The following is an 18,721-nucleotide window of genomic DNA, read 5'->3' as shown; positions in this document are numbered from 1 at the left end:
TCTATTATAAAGGATGTAATAGCAGATCATTTAGAAATACATAATCTAATCAAGCAGAGTCAGCATGGCTTCATGAAGGGTAAATCATGCCTAACAAATTTATTAGAATTCTTTGGGGGAGTTAACAAGCAAGATAGATAGAAAGGAAATAGTAGATGTAATATATTTGGATTTCCAAAAGGTGTTTCATAAGGTACCACATGTAAGGCTGGCTACTTAATAAGATAAGAGCCCATGGTGTTGGGGGGTAGTATATTAGCATGGATAGCGGATTGGCTAACTAATAGAAGACAGAGTTGAGATAAGGGGGCATTTTCAGGATGACAACCTGTAACTAGTGGAGTGCCACAAGGACCTGTGTTGGGGCCTCAATTATTTACAATATATATTAATGACTTAGTTGAGGGAGGTGAATGTGCTATCGCCAAGTTTGCAGACGACACAAAAATAGGTGGGAAGGTGGTGAGGATGCCACAAGGAGCCTACAGAGTGAGTGGGCAAAAACTTGGCAGATGGAATATAATGAAGGAAAATGTGAGGTTATGCACTTTGGCAAGAAGAATAGAGGAGCTGAATATTATTTAAATGGAGAAAGACTGCAGAAGGCTGCAGCACAGAGGGATTTGGGAATCTTTGTGCATGAATCCCAAAAACCTAACATACAATATCAACAGGTTATAGGGAAGGCAAATGGGATGTTGGCCTTTATTTCAAAGGGAATGGAGTATAAAAATAGAGAAGTCTTGCTAAAATTATGTAAAGCACTAGTTAGACCACATCTAGAACACTGTGAACAATTTTGGCCCCCTTATCTAAGGAAAGATAAGGAGGAGAGGTTGAGTAGGTTGGGCCTGCACCTATTAGAATTTAAAAGAATGAGAGACAACCTTATTGAAACACACAAGATTCTTAGGGGGCTTGACAGGGTAGATGCTGAGAGGTTGTTTCCCCTTGTGGGAGAGTCTAAAACCAGAGGGACATAATCTCAGTGTCGGGTGTGTGGGGGGGGGGGGGGGTGGTTGGGTGGGTGGGGGGGGGGGGGGGGGGGGGGGGGTTTGGGTTGGGGGGGGGTGGGGGGCTGCGATTTAAAACTGAGATGAGGAGGAATTTCTTCTGAGGGTAGTCAATCTGTGGAATTAATTACTGTAGAGGCTGGGTCATTAAGTACATTCAAGTCTGAGATAGATTTTTAATCAGTAAGGGAATCCAGGGTTAAGGGGACAAAGCAGGAAAGTGGAGTTGAGGATTATCAGATTAGCCATGATCTCATTGAATGGCGGAGCAGACTCGAATGGTCAAATGGCTTACTGCTGCTCCTATAATTTATGGCCTAATGGTCTTATGGGTTGTTTGCAGCAGTGTCCAGGAGACTAATCTTTAATTCCTGGTGATTTCAGGATAATCCTGGAGTGTTGGCAACCCTACCCAACAGGTTTGTCGACAAAAATAAGCATTATGGTGATGAGCTTTGGTCAAGGTGAGAGATATCTGTCTTAGTCACTGAAGTTCCACTTGCTGCACATTGTTAGTCTGAAGCAGAGTAAAGCTTCTGCTGCTCTTCCTCAACAGAATACTGCAAAAAAAAAAGCAGCAGTTGTGTTAGTTAACTAGTTTAATAATTGTATTGTGCTGAATTGTTTTATTTGCTAACCATGTGTTGGGATTTGAACTGTAGATTAAAACACAGGGTAAGAACATTCTAGTTGGGGAATAACCTTATTGGTAAAAAGGACTATCACTAATTTAGAATGCAGATGAACCAGGTTTATTGAACAACAAAGATTAACACTTGGCATTCCGCTACTCGATGCATGGCACGATACACTATTTTTCCCGTAGAACCTAGGACTCCTAGGGTCTTCTTGGTTCCTGAGACTTCTAGGGTCTTCTCTTCTTGGTCCCAAGGACCTGGTCTCTTGATTCTTGCTTGGTCAACTTTATTCTAATATACATAGATAAACCTCTGCAGCTCTGATTTACCAGTCTATTTCACAGCCATTTGCTGAATGCTTCCTCTCTCTGCAGTCTCTCTCTCTCAGTCTACAATTGCTGTTGAGCCTGAGCTTTCACTTAAAGCAACTACCTCTAGTCCTAATACTGAATTCTAATCTTGATCTAACAGTGATCCCCCTTAGACTTCTTATGGGAAATCCCAAACTTCTGAGTTTCTTGTGGTCAACCCCAGACTTATATGACAGTTGCCTTAGTCACTACTGTGTTTCTTAAAGTTAAACCCCCCAAACCTTGCCTGTCAACTGGCACAACTGACTCCTAATCCCTGGCAAGAGTCCCCTTGTAGCAAATCTCCTGAGACTAGGCAGTTTTTGCAGTGTGCAGTCCAAGTCTGAGCACCTGTGTAAATACAACTAATAACTTTTCCCAAATATTTGTAACTCCTGACAAATGGGAAGTAAACTTATGCAACAACTCACACCCTGTATTTACAATTCTTGACCAATGGGGGAAGTAGTTATGGCATCCCTCCAAAAACTGACCTTGACTTATGTTCTTATAATTCTGGTCCTCAGACTATCCTGTTAGCCAATCAGTATCCCAGTTTTGGCTTCTGTTTACTGTGTTATGACCACAGCTAGTGTTTATTGCAATGCAAACCAAATCTCAAGGGAAACTTCGGTTATGGGCCGTAATTTTTTTTTGCATTTTGAAACCGAGAAGAAGACTTCAGCAGTAAGAGGTCCAGTAAAACTTTTGGATTTTAAAAATTAGAAGTATAAGTTTTATTAACAAAAATAAAAGAGAACTTAGGCACACAAGATTACAGTTACACAATTAAGGTTAGCCTTACAAAACATTCCGCCATAATTCCCTACTTGGTCAAACCCACAAGTAAATATCTTCTAGGCAACACTTCCTTATAGATGTCTACTATGAAATCTAGTAATATTACACAAAGCAAACTTCTGTAGCTTCAATAAAGGCACACCACATGACTTTTACCCTCTTCCACTCTGCAGTGGAATCCACTTCAGAATAAAAAACGGCTTGCTGCAGCCCAAGACTTTTCTGGCTTGACTGGATGGATGTTTCGAACTGCATCCTCTCCCAGCCCAGACGTCGAGCCATAGCTCAACAGGTCAAGCAGCTCCACCTATCTCTATAGCTCCAGCTCAACAGCAACTCTAAAATAATTATTTTTCCCTGATCATCTCAGTTCCATTGCTCTCACATCCCTTTGAAACTCGAACCCTTCCAAATATAAGATGTTTCATGTTTCCATCTTGTCTTTGCTTTTGGGTCAGTAAAATATAACATCCCCATTACTGTTTACTGATGGAACTCCTGCAAGATGCAACCATGTTTCTTTGTACCTCTGACTCCTCTTTGATATTCAAGCAGACTCTCAATTTATCTAAATATGCAAATGTTAGATCTAACCTATTTGCTTGTACCTCAAATTTAACACCTCTATGATGTTTCCAACCCTCTGACAACCTGACTCCTATCAGTCTCTTGTCCAGCTTAATTTAAATCTCTCTCACACACCCAGCCTTCTTTACAGAATAACTCAATGTTCCCCAAAATATTTTTAAAAATCCATTCTCACAATTGTTAATGCTAGACTCACTGGAGCCCGAATACAACATGTGTCCCAACTACAATCTGAGTTCACTTCTGTCATTTTTCCATAAAGCTACATTGCAGTGTTCTACACTTAAATGCCAACTTAAAGATTTCTTAACAACACTCCAATAATACATTTCCATCACTAAACTAATATACAGTACAATTTGGTAACTTGAGCCTCATTAGTTACACAAATGTGTAAATGAGATGAAGCCTAACCCATAGCACTTAAGTCCTGCTGCAGGTTAGCAGTAATACCATTCTTCTGCTAGACCCCCAAAATACCCTTGCCTTGTGTCCTGATGGCAGAAGTTACCACCATTGAGAGAGAGTAGTCATGGATCTTGTATATGCCAGTGATCACTATAACTTATGCGAAAATAGTTTTATTTTTAAGATAGGTAGTTCAGTGAGAAACACTGTTTTAAAATATGCTAATTTAGTTTTAGAATTATGGTGTGTGTTCACTCAAAGAAATGCTTATGGGTTAAGTCAGTCTTACCATTTGCAGACACAAGACATCCAAAAATCTGATTCATTTCATGTCACATTTGGCACAAGATGAGTATGAGGGTGGAGAAGTGCATTGGTAAATTATCATTTACCCTGTTTGCATTTATCGTTTTTCTTTTAAACAGTGTACTTTGGTAGTGGAAGTAAAAGTGTGTGCTTTGTAAATTTGAGGAAAGGATTAGCCATTTTGGAGTGCCCTAATCCCATGAAAAGAACATAACAAAATAGTTCTAAAGAGTTGAGAATTGTATTGCTGTATAACTGATGTAGATTGAACCCTAGCCATTAAATATATTATTCTCAGGATGTGGATGACACTGGCAAGGCTGCTTTTATTGCATTTGTCCTGGCAGATTTACAATCAGTTTTTCTGTTGCCAAATTTATTAATTTCGCTTTCACCACTCCCATGATGGATTTGGATTTAGAACCTTCAGTTCTTTGTCTTGTCCCATGACCTCTAGTTGCTGTAACTATCAAATAAAATTAAAAACTGGAGATGGTACAAAATCTAACTTAAAGACGTCTGTCTGTACAAATGAAACAAAGTGGTTGTAGTGGAGCATGTTTTTGATGCATCCAGGCAGTGAACTAGAATGCAGGTATGTTCACCTAAAAACCGACTTTGAATCCATTTCAGCTCAGTTGAAGATTCCCCAAGTAGGTAGCTGGAAGCCTGTGGAAACTACATTTGAAGAAGCTAAAACAAAAACAGAAAATGCTGGAAAAACTCAGCAGGTCTAACAGCATCTGTGGAGAGAAAAACGGTTAACTTTTCGAGTCTGTATGACTTCTTCAGAGCTAAAGAAAAGTACAAATGTGATGAAATTTATACTGTTTAAGGGGGGTGAAATAGGTGAAGTTGGATAGAAGGCCAGTGAAAGGTGGGGGCAAAGGAAATATTGGCCTTTTATCCAGCTTCACCTGCTCCACCCCCACCGCCCCCCCACCCTAAAAAGTACTCTGTTTTTCTCTCCACAGATGCTGTTAGACCTGCTGAGTTTTTCCAGCATTTTCTGTTTCTGTTTTGGATTTCCAGCATCTGCAGTATTTTGCTTTTATCTTTGAAAAAGCTACTTAGGGAGGGGTGGGGACAGTCTTTAACCTGGAATTCCCAATGTACTTTCTTTCTTTGGTCGGAAGAATAAAAAGGCGACTTATTATTTAAATGGAGAGAAACTTCAGAATGCTTCAGTGCAGAGGGATCTGAGTGCCCTCGTGCATGAATCGCTGAAAGCTAGTAATCAGGTACAGCGGGTAATAAGGAAGGCAAATGGAATTTTGGCATTTATTACTAAAGGAATAGAGTATTCTACTTATAGCTGCGGGGCTTGTCTTATGAGGAGAGATTGAGCAGTTTAGGCCTATACTTGCTGGAGTTTAGAAGGATGAGAGGAGATCTAATTGAGGTATATAAGATGCTAAAGGGGATCGACAAAGTAGACGTGGGGCGGATGTTTCCCCTTGTGGGGCATTCTAGAACGAGAGGCCAAAGTTTTAGGCTAAGGGGTGGTAGCTTTAAATCAGAGATGAGGAGGAATTACTTTTCTCAAAGGGTCGTGAATCTGTGGAATTCACTACCTCAGAGTGCAGTGGATGCAACTGTACAAGGCATTGGTGAGACCGCACTTGAGGAAGGATGTAGTTGCACTGGAGGCAGTTCAGAGGAGGTTCACTAGATTGATTCCAGAGATGCGGGGCTTGTCTTATGAGGAGAGATTGAGCAGTTTAGGCCTATACTTGCTGGAGTTTAGAAGGATGAGAGGAGATCTAATTGAGGTATATAAGATGCTAAAGGGGATCGACAAAGTAGACGTGGGGCGGATGTTTCCCCTTGTGGGGCATTCTAGAACGAGAGGCCATAGTTTTAGGCTAAGGGGTGGTAGATTTAAATCAGAGATGAGGAGGAATTACTTTTCTCAAAGGGTCGTGAATCTGTGGAATTCACTACCTCAGAGTGCAGTGGATGCCGGGACGCTGAATAAATTTGAGGAGATAAGACAGATTTTTAATTAGTAACGGGTTGAAAGGTTATGGGGAGAGGGTGGGAAATTGGAGTTGAGGCCAAAATGAGATCAGCCATGATCGTAATGAATGGCGGGGCAGGCTCGAGGGGCTGAATTGCCTACTCCTGCTCCTAGTTCTTATATTATGTTCTATGAGTAAATTGTACATAGACCAGATACAGAAAGTCAGCCTGTGTATGAAATGGGCTACAACAAAAATCAAAGAGGGGGATTCAACTCATTCTGGTGCCCTGAGAACGTACATAAAAATAATTATTTCTTTGAGTGAACACTTGCCATTAAGTGAGCCAAGCCCTCCTAACTGACTGTTCCTCTCCAATGAGAGCAGTAAACAGTTGCTTACACTGTTAGGTGGCTGATCGAATGCTCTTTTATTTCCTTTTTGAAATTTGTTTGAGGGATACTTCATAATTCTAAAGCTAAATTAGTGTATTTTGAAATAGTGCCTCTCACTGAACTACCAATCTTAAAAATATAGAGCACAGAAAAATATTTTCTGAAAAGGTCTAGTGGTGATCACTACCATATACAAGGTCCATGACTACATTCTCTTAAGGTGTCCTGATGACAGAGGTTACCTCAAAGTAAGCATATTTTTTTGGAGGCCTAGCAAAAGAATAGCTGCATTACTGCTAACTGTTTCAAGTGACCAATGAACAGGAACAAGCTAAATTATCCACAATCTAGTTGAATCAGGGAGTGGACTTTCATTTCTTCTTCCAAGAAAGAGATAGTAGTGAAGTGAGGGTTTGCAGCTTTAATATTTGACCCTTTTGTACTTTGGGCTGTTTTCTGTATTGAAACTATCCCCAGTCGCTCTGCTTTGGCACTTTGATCATCAAAAAGAAACTGGTTCCATTGGCGAAAGGACAGTGTTTGATAGAACAGCTTCTGGAGAAGGAAAACTCGGACAGCAACCTCCTGATTTTCCAGTTTAACTATGTGCTGTCACCAAAAGTTGCTGTCCAATTTATACTTTTAACAGTGGGCATCATTAGCCTCACCTTTATTTCTGTAGCAAAATCTGGCCTATAAAATGTCTTGAACCTAGAAGCATATAACAGATTCTGATCAAGGTAGTGCAGAGAATCACCTTAAGGCATTTAGATGACAACTAACTACAAGTGCCAAGCTCCAATTAACTCCAATGTAATTCTCAATCTATGGAACTTCTCTAGATTTTCCTCCTGCCATTAAACATACCTACCATTTCAACTTCTCCATACTGTAAGGTGTTTTAAAGTTGTCCTACCCAAAAATTGATAATCATTTGCAATAACAGATCAGTAAGTCTGTGGCTTGATTCAGCTGCAGTTTTGCATTTTCACTTCTGGTGATGAAATACAAATTGCACTTGCAATACAGTGGTTTTATGGGGTAGCTCAAGACTTTTCAATAACTTATTAGTGACTTCAGCATAGCCCAGTGTATACCCAGTGCTCAATGAAGTATTGATTAAGATGATTGGGTTTTGGTAAATTGCATCGTGGGCATTCATCTACCTGACTGGGGATAAGGGAGGGTTTTGTTCTATAAGTGAAGTGACCTGGATCCCTCTTTCTCTGGATAAAGTAATGCTATATACCTGAAAACAAGTCACCGCTAGTCTGCATGTAGGTATATTTTAATAGGCACTACCTACCCTGATCAGTATCTTTTATAGGATTCCAGATTAAATACATAGGCCAGATTTTGCTGTAGAAATGGTGAGGCTAATGACACTCACTGTTATTAAAGTATAAATTGGACAGCAAACTTTGGTGACAGCACATATAGTTAAACTGGAAACCAGGAGGTTGCTGTCCGAGTTTCCCTGCTCCTCCAGAAGCTGTGCTATACTGATATCTCGCAGGGGCTCAGCATTGAAAAACGTGGAATGATGTGAAGTTGTTATATGCTCATGATAAATGCACACTGAACTCAACAGAAAAGGTTGAGGCTCATCTATTTCAGTGTAAGTAATTTTTTTCTATTTGTTCATGGGATGTGGGTGTCATTGGCTAGGCCAGCATTTATTGCCGATTCCTAATTGCCCCTTGTTCAGAGGGCATTTAAAAGTCGACCACATTACTGTGGGTCTGGAGTCACATGTAGGCCAGACCAGGTAAGGACAGCAGATTTCCTTCCCCAAAAGACATTAGTGAACCAGATGGGTTTTTACAACAATCAGCAATGGTTTTGTGGTCATCAGACTTTTTAAGTCCAGTTTTTTATTGAATTCAAATTTCACCATCTTTCGTGGTGGGATTTGCGCCTGGGCCCCCAGAGCATTACCCTGGCTCTCTGGAATACTAGTCTAATGACAATACCACTATGCTACTGCTTCCCCCTAAGTAAATTTTCAATGGTGTGGTAAGCCATGATTATTGCCAAACAACGTCTCTGGCACTGAAAATTTTAGCTTTTTCTTATGCAGAGTGTCATTCGTCCAGATTTTAATTATTGTGGGGAAGACTTAAAAATTTAATTTTTTAAATTTGTCTTTATCTTTTCTCTCTCCATTAATCTTATATCTCTTTCGCTCTTATCGTATTTTCTTTATCTGATTTGACATTGAATTAAATATTCTAACTCAATGTTTCTGGGTTCAGATTCTGCACTGAATAATGATTCTTCACCCTAGTTAGGGAGATAAGTGAGTAAGTTACTTGCCCTGTTTCACGTAGGTCCAGGATCCTTGTAGAGGGTGCTGCACCATTTTGGCTCTCTAATATCATACAATAGTGCAGCATAAAAGGAGGCCATTTGGCCTATCAAGTCTGCAACAGCTTTGTCAAAGAGCAATTTAATTAGCCCTACACTGTCAATTTGCAGTAAGTTCCAGCGATGCATAATGAATGGCCATTGAGAGCAAAATATGGCTCCAGTGTGTTTTGAAAGCTGCAAAAACTAAATTCTATTCCAATATTGAAATTCAACAATATTGTTGTACAACTTAATTTTTAAAAAACTTTCTACCGACATTAAAAGAGAAGGAAATTGTAGAAGGTGCAATGTTTTTTTTGCTCAGCTGGTTCCGTGGCAGTGGATGTTTTTACATTCCAACTCGAGTCACTGCAAAGTGATTCTTGCTTCATTCTGTGAAATACAGCCTGAAGCTAGAGCATGAAGTCTCACTCTGCTTTAGAGTCAATTCAGACCGTAGCACCTGATTTGCATTACATGTGCTTAGTGTCAGTATGAAATAAAAATCACTTCATACTGATGCTAAATTTGCACTGTGAATACATCCATTCCCCTGGCCTGCAGCTCTGGATCTATTCCTAGGCTAGCCTGAGGTTATGAGTATTCTGTAGTGCATGAGTCCTCAGTGTGACCAGAGGACCTGACAAGACGGTTCTCTATAGTGTAATTTGTTTTCTCATTTTAAATAAAGGAATATATTTTTAAATGGAGTGGGGTAGGGGAGGGAAGAAATATTCCCTGACTTTTCTTTCGCCTTTTAAAGTATGGCTTGTGCCATGGACTTGCAAATGTAAGCTAGTATTTCCTATGAAGACTACAATCCTTGATTAAACATCTTTGTTACTTTTCCATCATAAGATAGTAGTCCTGGGAGTATAATACTCCCAAGAAAAACCTAATCGAAATGGTGTACTTTAAAATCAATCTTTAATTGTGATTAGACATAATTGTTGCTGTTAAAACAGAGACCTTAATTAGCCTTTCCATGATTAAAGACAGGATTACCAGAGTAGTATTGATTTGATGGTGAGTAATGTGCAATATTTAATTGACAGAGACAAATAGTCTTTCATGGACCTGCTTTTACAGATGTGGTTCCAAATATAGTTGCAATGTTGTTGAATTGAAGGTTGACATAATTGATGTGGTTTTTTGTTGTAGGAGGATGTGAGCTGGACTTGGCCCGGTTTTATCAGCTGATCAATGACATGGGTGGCATGCAGCAAGTGACTGACCTCAAGAAGTGGAATAAATTAGCAGACATGCTGCGAATCCCTAAAACTGCACAGGACAGGTTGGCCAAGCTACAAGAGGCCTACTGCCAGTTCCTACTCTCCTATGACTCCCTCTCCCAGGAAGAGCACAAAAAACTGGAGAAAGAGGTGTTGACAGAAAAAGAGAATCTGGAGAAGAAGAAAGGGCCCCTGGAAGCACATTCTGACAGCACGTACAAGTCTCAGTCCTTGCCCAGGTTTGAGCCAAAAAATGGGCTAGTAAATGGTGTGGTACATAAAAATGGCTTCCGGAATAAGCTTAAAGAAATAGACACTGAATTGAAAACAGGAAGGCGGCGATTGTTTGCTCAGGAAAAGAAGGACAGTGAAGATGACGGTGAAGTTCTCAGTGACTTGTACAAGTGTATATATAAGGTGTGTGCATTCACAAAATCTGCATCCAAATAGATTCACATTATAATATAAGAAGTGACTGCACACGATTGACATTTATAGACTGGAGGTATGCTGAAATCCAATCCTGTCCCTCACTTAATTATCATAAACTGAATGCTTTGAGCAATTGATTACCCACAGGTTAAGTTCAGCAGTGCCCTCTGAAGACTACTGTCCTAGTAAATAATAACAAAAAAAACCCCCAATTTTTAAAAAGTGCCTTTGGTTTCCTATTATTGCAAAAATTGTGGTGTTTGGCTTCTAGAACAATGTCAGTGATGTAGCTGGATATAATGCTGTGTTTTTCTCAGGAGCACATTTAAGATGATGCCTTTAGCGCTAATTGTGATATTTAATACAGATGTTTCACACGCAGTATAACTTTTCTACATTAGTGACCGCCAAGAAACAGTTTTTGGGTGTGAGACAAATCTGCACCAAAAAATATCTTTAGTAGACTTATGATGAACACCTCATGATTTCATAAGGTTTTTACTCTTGTGCAATGAACATGCAGATGGATTTTGGGAATACTCTGTATTGAGAGTTCTTTTGGGGAGATGAGACTAGATTGAAACCCTCATGTAAGAGAAGGGTGAAGTACCCATCTTCTCTAAATAGTTACAGCATTGACTGACTCCCTAATATCGTTACTGTGCAAAATGAAAATTGCAGTTGCACTGATGCTGGAGTAACCCATTTCTTCCCAACCTTCGCAACCCTTCCTGTATCCATGTACCTGTACCTGCCCCCTTTTGTGCTTCTTTCTCCTTCCCTTCTCTAAGCCGGTAGTGTGGTCGTGCAAAAAGATTAGTGCAAGATACTTAGATTTTGTGTAGTAATTCTCGTATTTCTCCTCTCCTATAATTACTGAGACATGATGTGCAAAAATAGTAATTAACTATTGGGAGTTGAGCCCCTGAGTAGAAATGATTCCATTTCAAAAATGAATGCCTTTGGTCTGTCTGCTATCTAACTTGTACGATGGCCACGTCTTTCACTGATGCAAAGTTGCTGACAAGCAAATTTGAAGAATAATTCTGGCCCTTTTCTAGACGCACTGATTTGTTTGCTGGTTCAGCATTGGTGTTTGTTGCTGGTTCCAGGAATGAGGTTTTCTGCTTTCAATGTGTACACCAGATGATCATTTGCAATGAAGCAAGCCTTTTAGCTTAGCTCAAGGATGTTTCTCTCTTTTTTTAATTGATGCCACATAGAGTGCTTGTTGGCAGTTTTACAGTTTAATGACTCATTTTCAGAATTTATCGACTAATTCCCTGACGTTTGATGACTGGAGATTAAACTGCCTTGCACTTTTGCACTCTTTAGATTAAAACATTTAATCATAAAAATAGTGAACAGTTAATTGATTTCTACTTTATCTCTTGATACTGAATCAGACTTGGGTACAATTTCATTTGCTCAATAACCTTCTGACCTCATCCAAGTATCCTATTTTAAAAGTACAAAATTCTAAGTCCTTACAAGATCAGGCTCCTGATCAAAGTTGCCAGAGTTCCCCCACCTCTGAATGTCAAACATCTCTCTTGCTTGTGTGCTTGTTATTTCACATGTGTCCTGTCTCTTGTCCTTGCTGGCTTAGTTGGTAAAGGCATCACGTTGTTAAGCCCTTGAACCCAGAGAATCGAGCTTTGATATCATATCTTTACCATGTATATGTGCAATTAATCCGCATTCCCATTTCTGTTTGCTTGCCCGCTGGCCCCAGTTGGAAAGTTTGTGTGTGTTGATGTCAGGTGGAGACAGAATTGGCATTGCCGCCTCCTGTTACTCTTTAGATTCCTGGATTAAAATTGGATAACATTCCAGCCACGTATGGATCCATTTCCCAAGCAATCAACATCTTCGGGACGGAAAGGGAGAATGTTGACAAAAGAACCAACCCCTCATTGCATACAGGATTTGATTCTTCTTGGTTAAGAAAGAAAAATGCAATTTTGAAGTTTAACCAAATTCAGACTTGTTCAGAGATTGCTCCATCCTGAAGTAATATTTGTACACCGCAGTTTTGCATCCCATTCAGCTGGAAAATCAAATTTTTCCCTCAATCTTTAGCCCTAAAAATTGATCTTTTTAATTCAAAGTAAGATTTATAAAGTTTGATGGCACTCTGCAATCTTCTCTTTCAAAATTCTGCAGGATGTTATCCAGACAAACTTGAATTCTATGTATAAAAGTTAGAAACAAAATGATGATCTCTTGTATATTTATTTATCCAGCACAGTTATAGGAATGCTAGTTTTAAAAATAAATTCTTTTTTGCCAACAGCTGATATAAAACCGTAGCTTTTCTAGCAACATAATAGTTGACTTGAGAGCTTCAAAAGTTTGGTTGTAATAATATGTCTGCATCTAAGTTATTCAGCACTGTGCAAAGTAAAGAACAAAATAATTTTTATCTCTGCAGCATGTTATCATGCCCTTAGGATGTCCCAGAGCATTTTGCATCCAAGGAATGAGTTTAGAAGTGTTGATGTAGTAACGCCCCATCTGGTTTATTTGCATTATTACTTGTTAATTTGATTTTTTTTAAAAAGCCATTTTTTTTCATGATTGGCTAACCACATAAGTCTGCAGAAAACCATTATCAGCTTTGCGGTTAAGTAGAGCTGCAGCTACTGTAAATTACATCAATTACTTTACATGTTGCACAGATTGGTTTAATAGAAGCAAAAACTGCGGATGCTGGAAATCTGAAATAAAAACAAAGTGCTGGGAATGCTCGGGAGGTCTGGCAGCATCTGTGGAGAGAGAAACAAAGTTAAGAACTTCAGTCGAATAAGACTTCAGAACTGAAGGAGGGTAGAAATGTGATGTGTTTTATACCATCCAAAGGAGGGAGGGGAGGAAGAACAAAAGGAAAAGTCTGGGGTAGGGGCTAGGGCAAGAGATTAAATGACAAAGATGCCCTGGAACAAAAGGCAAAGGGAATGGTAATGGTTGTAATAAAGAAACAAAGCATTTGTCCAGAGTGATTGTAATTGCCAGAATAATATACAGCTCTGTCCAAAAGCAAAGACATGAAAACAAGATTCAAACCGGATCATGGCAAAGAAACAGAAGAAAATGGGGGACAGAGTTCATGGTCTAAAATGGTTGAACTCAATGTTGAGTCCAGAAGGCCCTAAAGTAGCTTGTTTTGTGTTTGCAGTCAAATAACAATTGATGTTCCCCTCTGTCTTGGCTCTACTGTAGGTTTCAGTATGTATTCGTTTGCAGAGTTAAAATTAAAATGTTAATTATTTGGGTGGCGTTAAATGATCAGAATGTCCACATACAAGGTCAAATTTAAGACATGGTTGCTTCCTCAGCTCAGTGGTAGCACTGTCACCTGAGTCAGAAGGTCATTGGCTCATGCCCCACTGTAGAGGCTTAAGCACATAATCTAGGCTGACCATTCAGTGCAGTACTGAGGAAGTTTTGCATTGTTGCAGATGCTGCCTTTTGGAGGAGATATTAAACTGAGGTCCCATCTGCCCTGTCAGGTAGATGTAAAATGATTCCATGGCACTGAAACAGCAGAGGAGCTCCGCCCTGGGCAATATTTATCCCTCAGCCCCCATCACTATAACACTGGTTGAGTGGTAATTATCATATCTGCTTTTTGTGGGAACTTGCTGAGCACAAATTGGCAACTATTTTTGGCTATATAACGAATGACTAAACTTTGAAGTGTTTTGAGATATCCTGAGGTTGTGTAAAGTGCAATTTTCTTTCTGAAGTGTGAAATTAATGGAACAAATTTATAAAAACATTAATATGAACAAGTAGCAATTAATTCAGATTTAGTGGGTGTTATTTAATGGAGGCAATGAAGGTTTCACCTGCTGGTTGGAAAACTGGTGAGAACTCTTTTAGGGAAGGTCTGCTGAATTGTCACTCAGGCACTTAACAGGACAGCAGCGGGCCTTACCCCAGGTTCAAGGATCCTGGGGGTGGAAGTACCATCCACTGAGAGCTTCCTTCCAGTGAGAGGCCAGCAGTTCTCTTGAACGGCAGTACCAGCAGGGAGGTTGTGGCTGCTGCTGGTATGGCATCCAGCCGATGCCTAGTATTGTTGCTGGATCGCAGGCACAAATGAGTGATAGTGGGCAAGGATTGCAGTGTGGGGGTCACTAGGGAGGGGGGTTGGCAGCAAGTGCAAGGCTGTGGCTCCCCCCCCCCCCCCCAAAAAAAAGGTTTGCTTGTCACGCTTTCTGCATGGTGATTGCCCGCCACTGAGTTAATGCCAGCGGCAGTGGGATGAGGCGCTTAAGTAGGCATTAATTACCCTCAAATGGCGGCAAGGTGAGGAGGCCATCCACAAGCCATGGACTTAATGGGATTGGAGGCAGGAAGATGATGGAGTCCTCAACCGCCACTCTCTCACCTGATTAACTGTCTCCTGCCACTAAACTTGACACGGGGGTGGGGGGAGCGGGACATTAAATTCCACCTAGTATCTCTACTGCCCTGAACATCTCTGTTAGATTTATTGTTGAATCTTTCCAGTAGTACCTGCACGTGTGATAAATACAGAATAATGCAGGAATGGTTGTTAATTGATTCTAACTACTTTCATTATTGGAAAGGTTGCATAATGCTATACAAGAAGAATAAAATGACCATGAATAATAATGACAATCCAGGTAACCGAGGTTTTTAGTAGGGAAACCTGTTCCATTTTGTTTTAAGAAATCTTTGCTCTAGTGTCCTTTTTGTGTAGCTCTTCTGCTTACTCCTTTACTCCTCCTCGTTTGAGTGGCATCAGTTAGGCTTTCAACCAGCTCACAACCTTGATGACCCCTTACTTATTACTCCACCCATTGTCCCCCCCTCATCACACTGACCCCTCTGCCACTTTTGAAGATGTTGACCATTGCTTCCCCTCTATGACCCACTTCTGTAGTTCCATGCTTTTGTGGTTCCAGCCCTGCCTATCCCAATGCTATAGTCATATTTCCTTAAAACAATATTTCCTCTTGTACCCTGCATGGTCTGTCACAGACTTTCAACCATTTGTCCCTGTTCAGGAATGTGCTACTGCTTGGTGACCATATCAAGTGTCAATTTTTTTTCTAAAAGCTCAACATTGCAGTACGTTGTGTAAAACACAGTATCTGAAGATAAGCCAGCATAAACAAGTATTTTGTATATATATGTGTGTATATGTATATATATATATATATATATATATATAAAAAGGCGCACAAACTTGCTGTTCTAATAAGCAAATGAGCTGGGTTTCCACCCTCAAGACCATTGGACTTTCACTGCCTGGTTATGCTCCATATCGCTATGTCATTGTTGAAAACCTCATCTACACCATTGTCATCTTGACACTCGATTCCCTGACCACTCCACCCATTGACACCTCTGCTTCTGTCTTTGCAAACTGTAGTTAATCCAGTGCTCTTCAGCCCAGGTCTCCTTACTTACCCCCATATTTGCCTAGCTCCTGGTGCTCCAGCAAATTGAGTTCAAAATCTTTGTCCTTGTTTTTAAAAGTGAAGATCTGAGGGTGTGTAGCCAGAGGGGTGAAGCATACATCTTAGCAATAATGAGATTGTGTGGCCACTGTATTGGAGTGAGGACATGGGGATTTTTGGGAGGGTACAAAGGAGGATATCTACATTGATACCAGGGGCTGGGCACTTGAGCTGTGACTCAAGACTAAGCAACTGGGAATGCCCATGATGGAAAGAAAGCTCAGTTTAATGACACTTTAAGTTTTAAATTCAGCTCTAAAATACTATTTGATGTAACTGAAAACTGTGTAACTGGGGATACAAAATTGAGCTCGGAAGAGAGAAGATGAGCAGACTGTTTAGATTTAACTTCAAATGCCGAGGAGAATGAATACTTGGAACAGACTATCCCACGAATGCACCTAATGTGACCAAATTCAAGAGAGTGCTGAGTAATCTTTTTTGGTGAAAGAAGCGATTATAAGTTATGTTTTTAAAATTTAGGAAGCAATCAGACTGCAATGGTTTCTTCTAGTTCTGTGTGTTTATATGTAACTGCCTTGTTTGGATAATCTCCAGCCATGGGTCCCATCCCACTGCTTCTTTGTCCGTGGTTAATTTCTCATTCTTCTCTGCTTTCTCCCAGCATTAAGTGGCTCCTCAGTCATTAGGGTATCTTCCCTTTGGTGTTCTTTTCAAAAACCCCTTAACCTTGCTGCCTCTCTCACTACCTTCAAAATACCTCCTCGGCCCTACATTTTGCATCATGCTATTACTCTATCCTTAAATTATTTGCTTCCATTTAGTGTCCCCTCTCCTCCTCACTCTGGGAGTTTTTGTTACAAGAGATATATGTATACACACATGCAAAATACTCGTTTATGCTGGTCTATCTTCAAATACTGTGTTTTACGCAATGTATTATTTTGAAGTGCACTGCTGGTTATGAAGAAAGGAAAAGAAATAAATCACATTTGTGTACTGCCTTTCGCGGTGTAGGATATCCCAAGGTACTTCACAGCAAATGAAGTAAGTGGTAGTCGGTATAGCCTTGTTGGGAAATGTGGCAGGCAACTTGTGCACAGCAAAGTCCAACAAACAGTCGGATACATAATCAGAGAATCTGTTTTAGTTTAGTTGGTTGAGGGATAAATGTTGGCCAGGACACTGGGAGAATCCTGCTACTCTTATTTGAAAAGTGCCATGGAATCTCCTACAACCATCTGAGAAGGCAGACAGGCCCTTGTTTTGATGTCTCATCCAAAGGACGGCAATTCTGACAGTGCAGCACTCCCTTGAGAAGGTATGTAGTGGTGGTGGCCCTTCATTTTTGAACCACTGCAGCCTATGCGGTGAAGGTGCTCCCACAATGTTGTTGGTTAAGAGTTCCAGGATTTTAACCCAGCCACAATGAAGTAAAAGTGATACACGTCCAAGTTGGGGTGGTGTGTGACTTGGAGGTGATCATATGTGCCTGCTGCCTTTTACTTCTAAGTGCTGGAGGGTCTTTTTCAACTCTTTCGAGTACATTCACAGTTCTTGGTTTTTTCCGGGAGTGGGACATGAACCCACAACTTTCTGATTCAAAGCCGAGGGTGCTATGAACTGAGCCACAGCTGAGGTGGTGGATTTTGGAGGTGTTGTCAATTGGTAGGCCAATCAGTGATGTCTCATTTGCATAATTGGCACACGTGTGCCTAACAACCTACCTGGTTTTGTAGTGCTCTGGGAAACCACAATATTGGACTGGGACTGTTGTATTTGTTTGGATCTTTGAATTGATTTATATTTTTTCATGTACAGGGACGATCTGTGTCATTGACGACATTTTATCGGACAGCTAGAAACATGATGAATATGTGCTTTAGTAAGGAACCAACAGCAGCTGAAGTGGAGGTAGGAGTCTGAAGCTGTACACAATCCTTAACACATCACCATATTAACGGTTTATGCTTAAATGTGTCGTTAGAAATTTCAGTAACATACTTGGAAAGGGTAGACCAATAAGGAGATTCTTTGTTCCTGTTATATTTAAATATCATGCATACACGGTTTCAGTATAAGGTGGCACCAAACAGAAGCTGGAAAGTATGTGGGTGCAGGAGGTAGGGGGAAAAGTCTCACCAAAGGTTTAATTGGATAGATTAGTAACACTAGAAATTTAATAAATGCATATTGGAAGTGAACTTGAGAGGCATGTGTTCTCTATGATTTGGAAAGAGCTTGCCAATTGGAAAGCTAAAGTAGACCTAGGAGTGTTGGAATGCATTTGATAATGTTAGAAATGCAGGTCCCTTTAAGAGCAAACCAGGACAAGCTTCAGAGTGAATTGAGAGCAGGTGATACTCATTGAAGCCTGTACTTAAGATTTAAGGTTTTTCGCTAGCAAGGGGGCTTTTGCTGGGATCCAGAAGGGAAGAGTGGAAACTGGTGTTTGTATTCAACTATAGTTTAATAATAAAAGAATTGTGATTCACAGAATGTCTTCTGCCTGATTCGGTAAATGGATATCCACCTATTAAACAGCATTTACCCTGCAAGGTTAATGTCTGTGAAAAGCAATTTCTGCTTTGTACTGATGTTAAACTTGTTTATTAAATTTAGATTGAGTTCTACCTAATTCCGCAGCAAAGCAGAATGATATCCCTGGAGGTAGCAGACTTGTACCACTATAGATTAACAGCAGGTAGAGCATAATCCAGTGCTGTGCTAAAACTAGTTTTTGAAGTGCCCAGTGGCAGCAATTGTTAAATCTACTTGATAATTTGCATATT

General features: G+C 40.2%; 1 protein-coding gene across 5 annotated transcripts in view; it reads left to right on the top strand.

Annotated features, from left to right (window-relative positions):
* The window catches only part of jarid2b (jumonji and AT-rich interaction domain containing 2b), a 409,246-nt gene that overhangs the window by 341,840 nt on the left and 48,685 nt on the right, over window positions 1–18,721 (top strand). For all 5 annotated transcript variants that reach the window (XM_078539218.1, XM_078539220.1, XM_078539219.1 and 2 more), the window contains 2 exons: window positions 9,971–10,458; window positions 17,751–17,843. In XM_078539218.1, coding sequence (XP_078395344.1) covers window positions 9,971–10,458; window positions 17,751–17,843 — 581 coding nt within the window. The remainder of the gene's footprint in view (window positions 1–9,970; window positions 10,459–17,750; window positions 17,844–18,721) is intronic.

The sequence above is a fragment of the Cetorhinus maximus genome, chromosome 3, assembly GCF_964194155.1.
Source record: "Cetorhinus maximus chromosome 3, sCetMax3.hap1.1, whole genome shotgun sequence".
NCBI lineage: Eukaryota > Metazoa > Chordata > Chondrichthyes > Lamniformes > Cetorhinidae > Cetorhinus > Cetorhinus maximus.
This window is presented reverse-complemented; position numbering and strand designations above follow the sequence as displayed.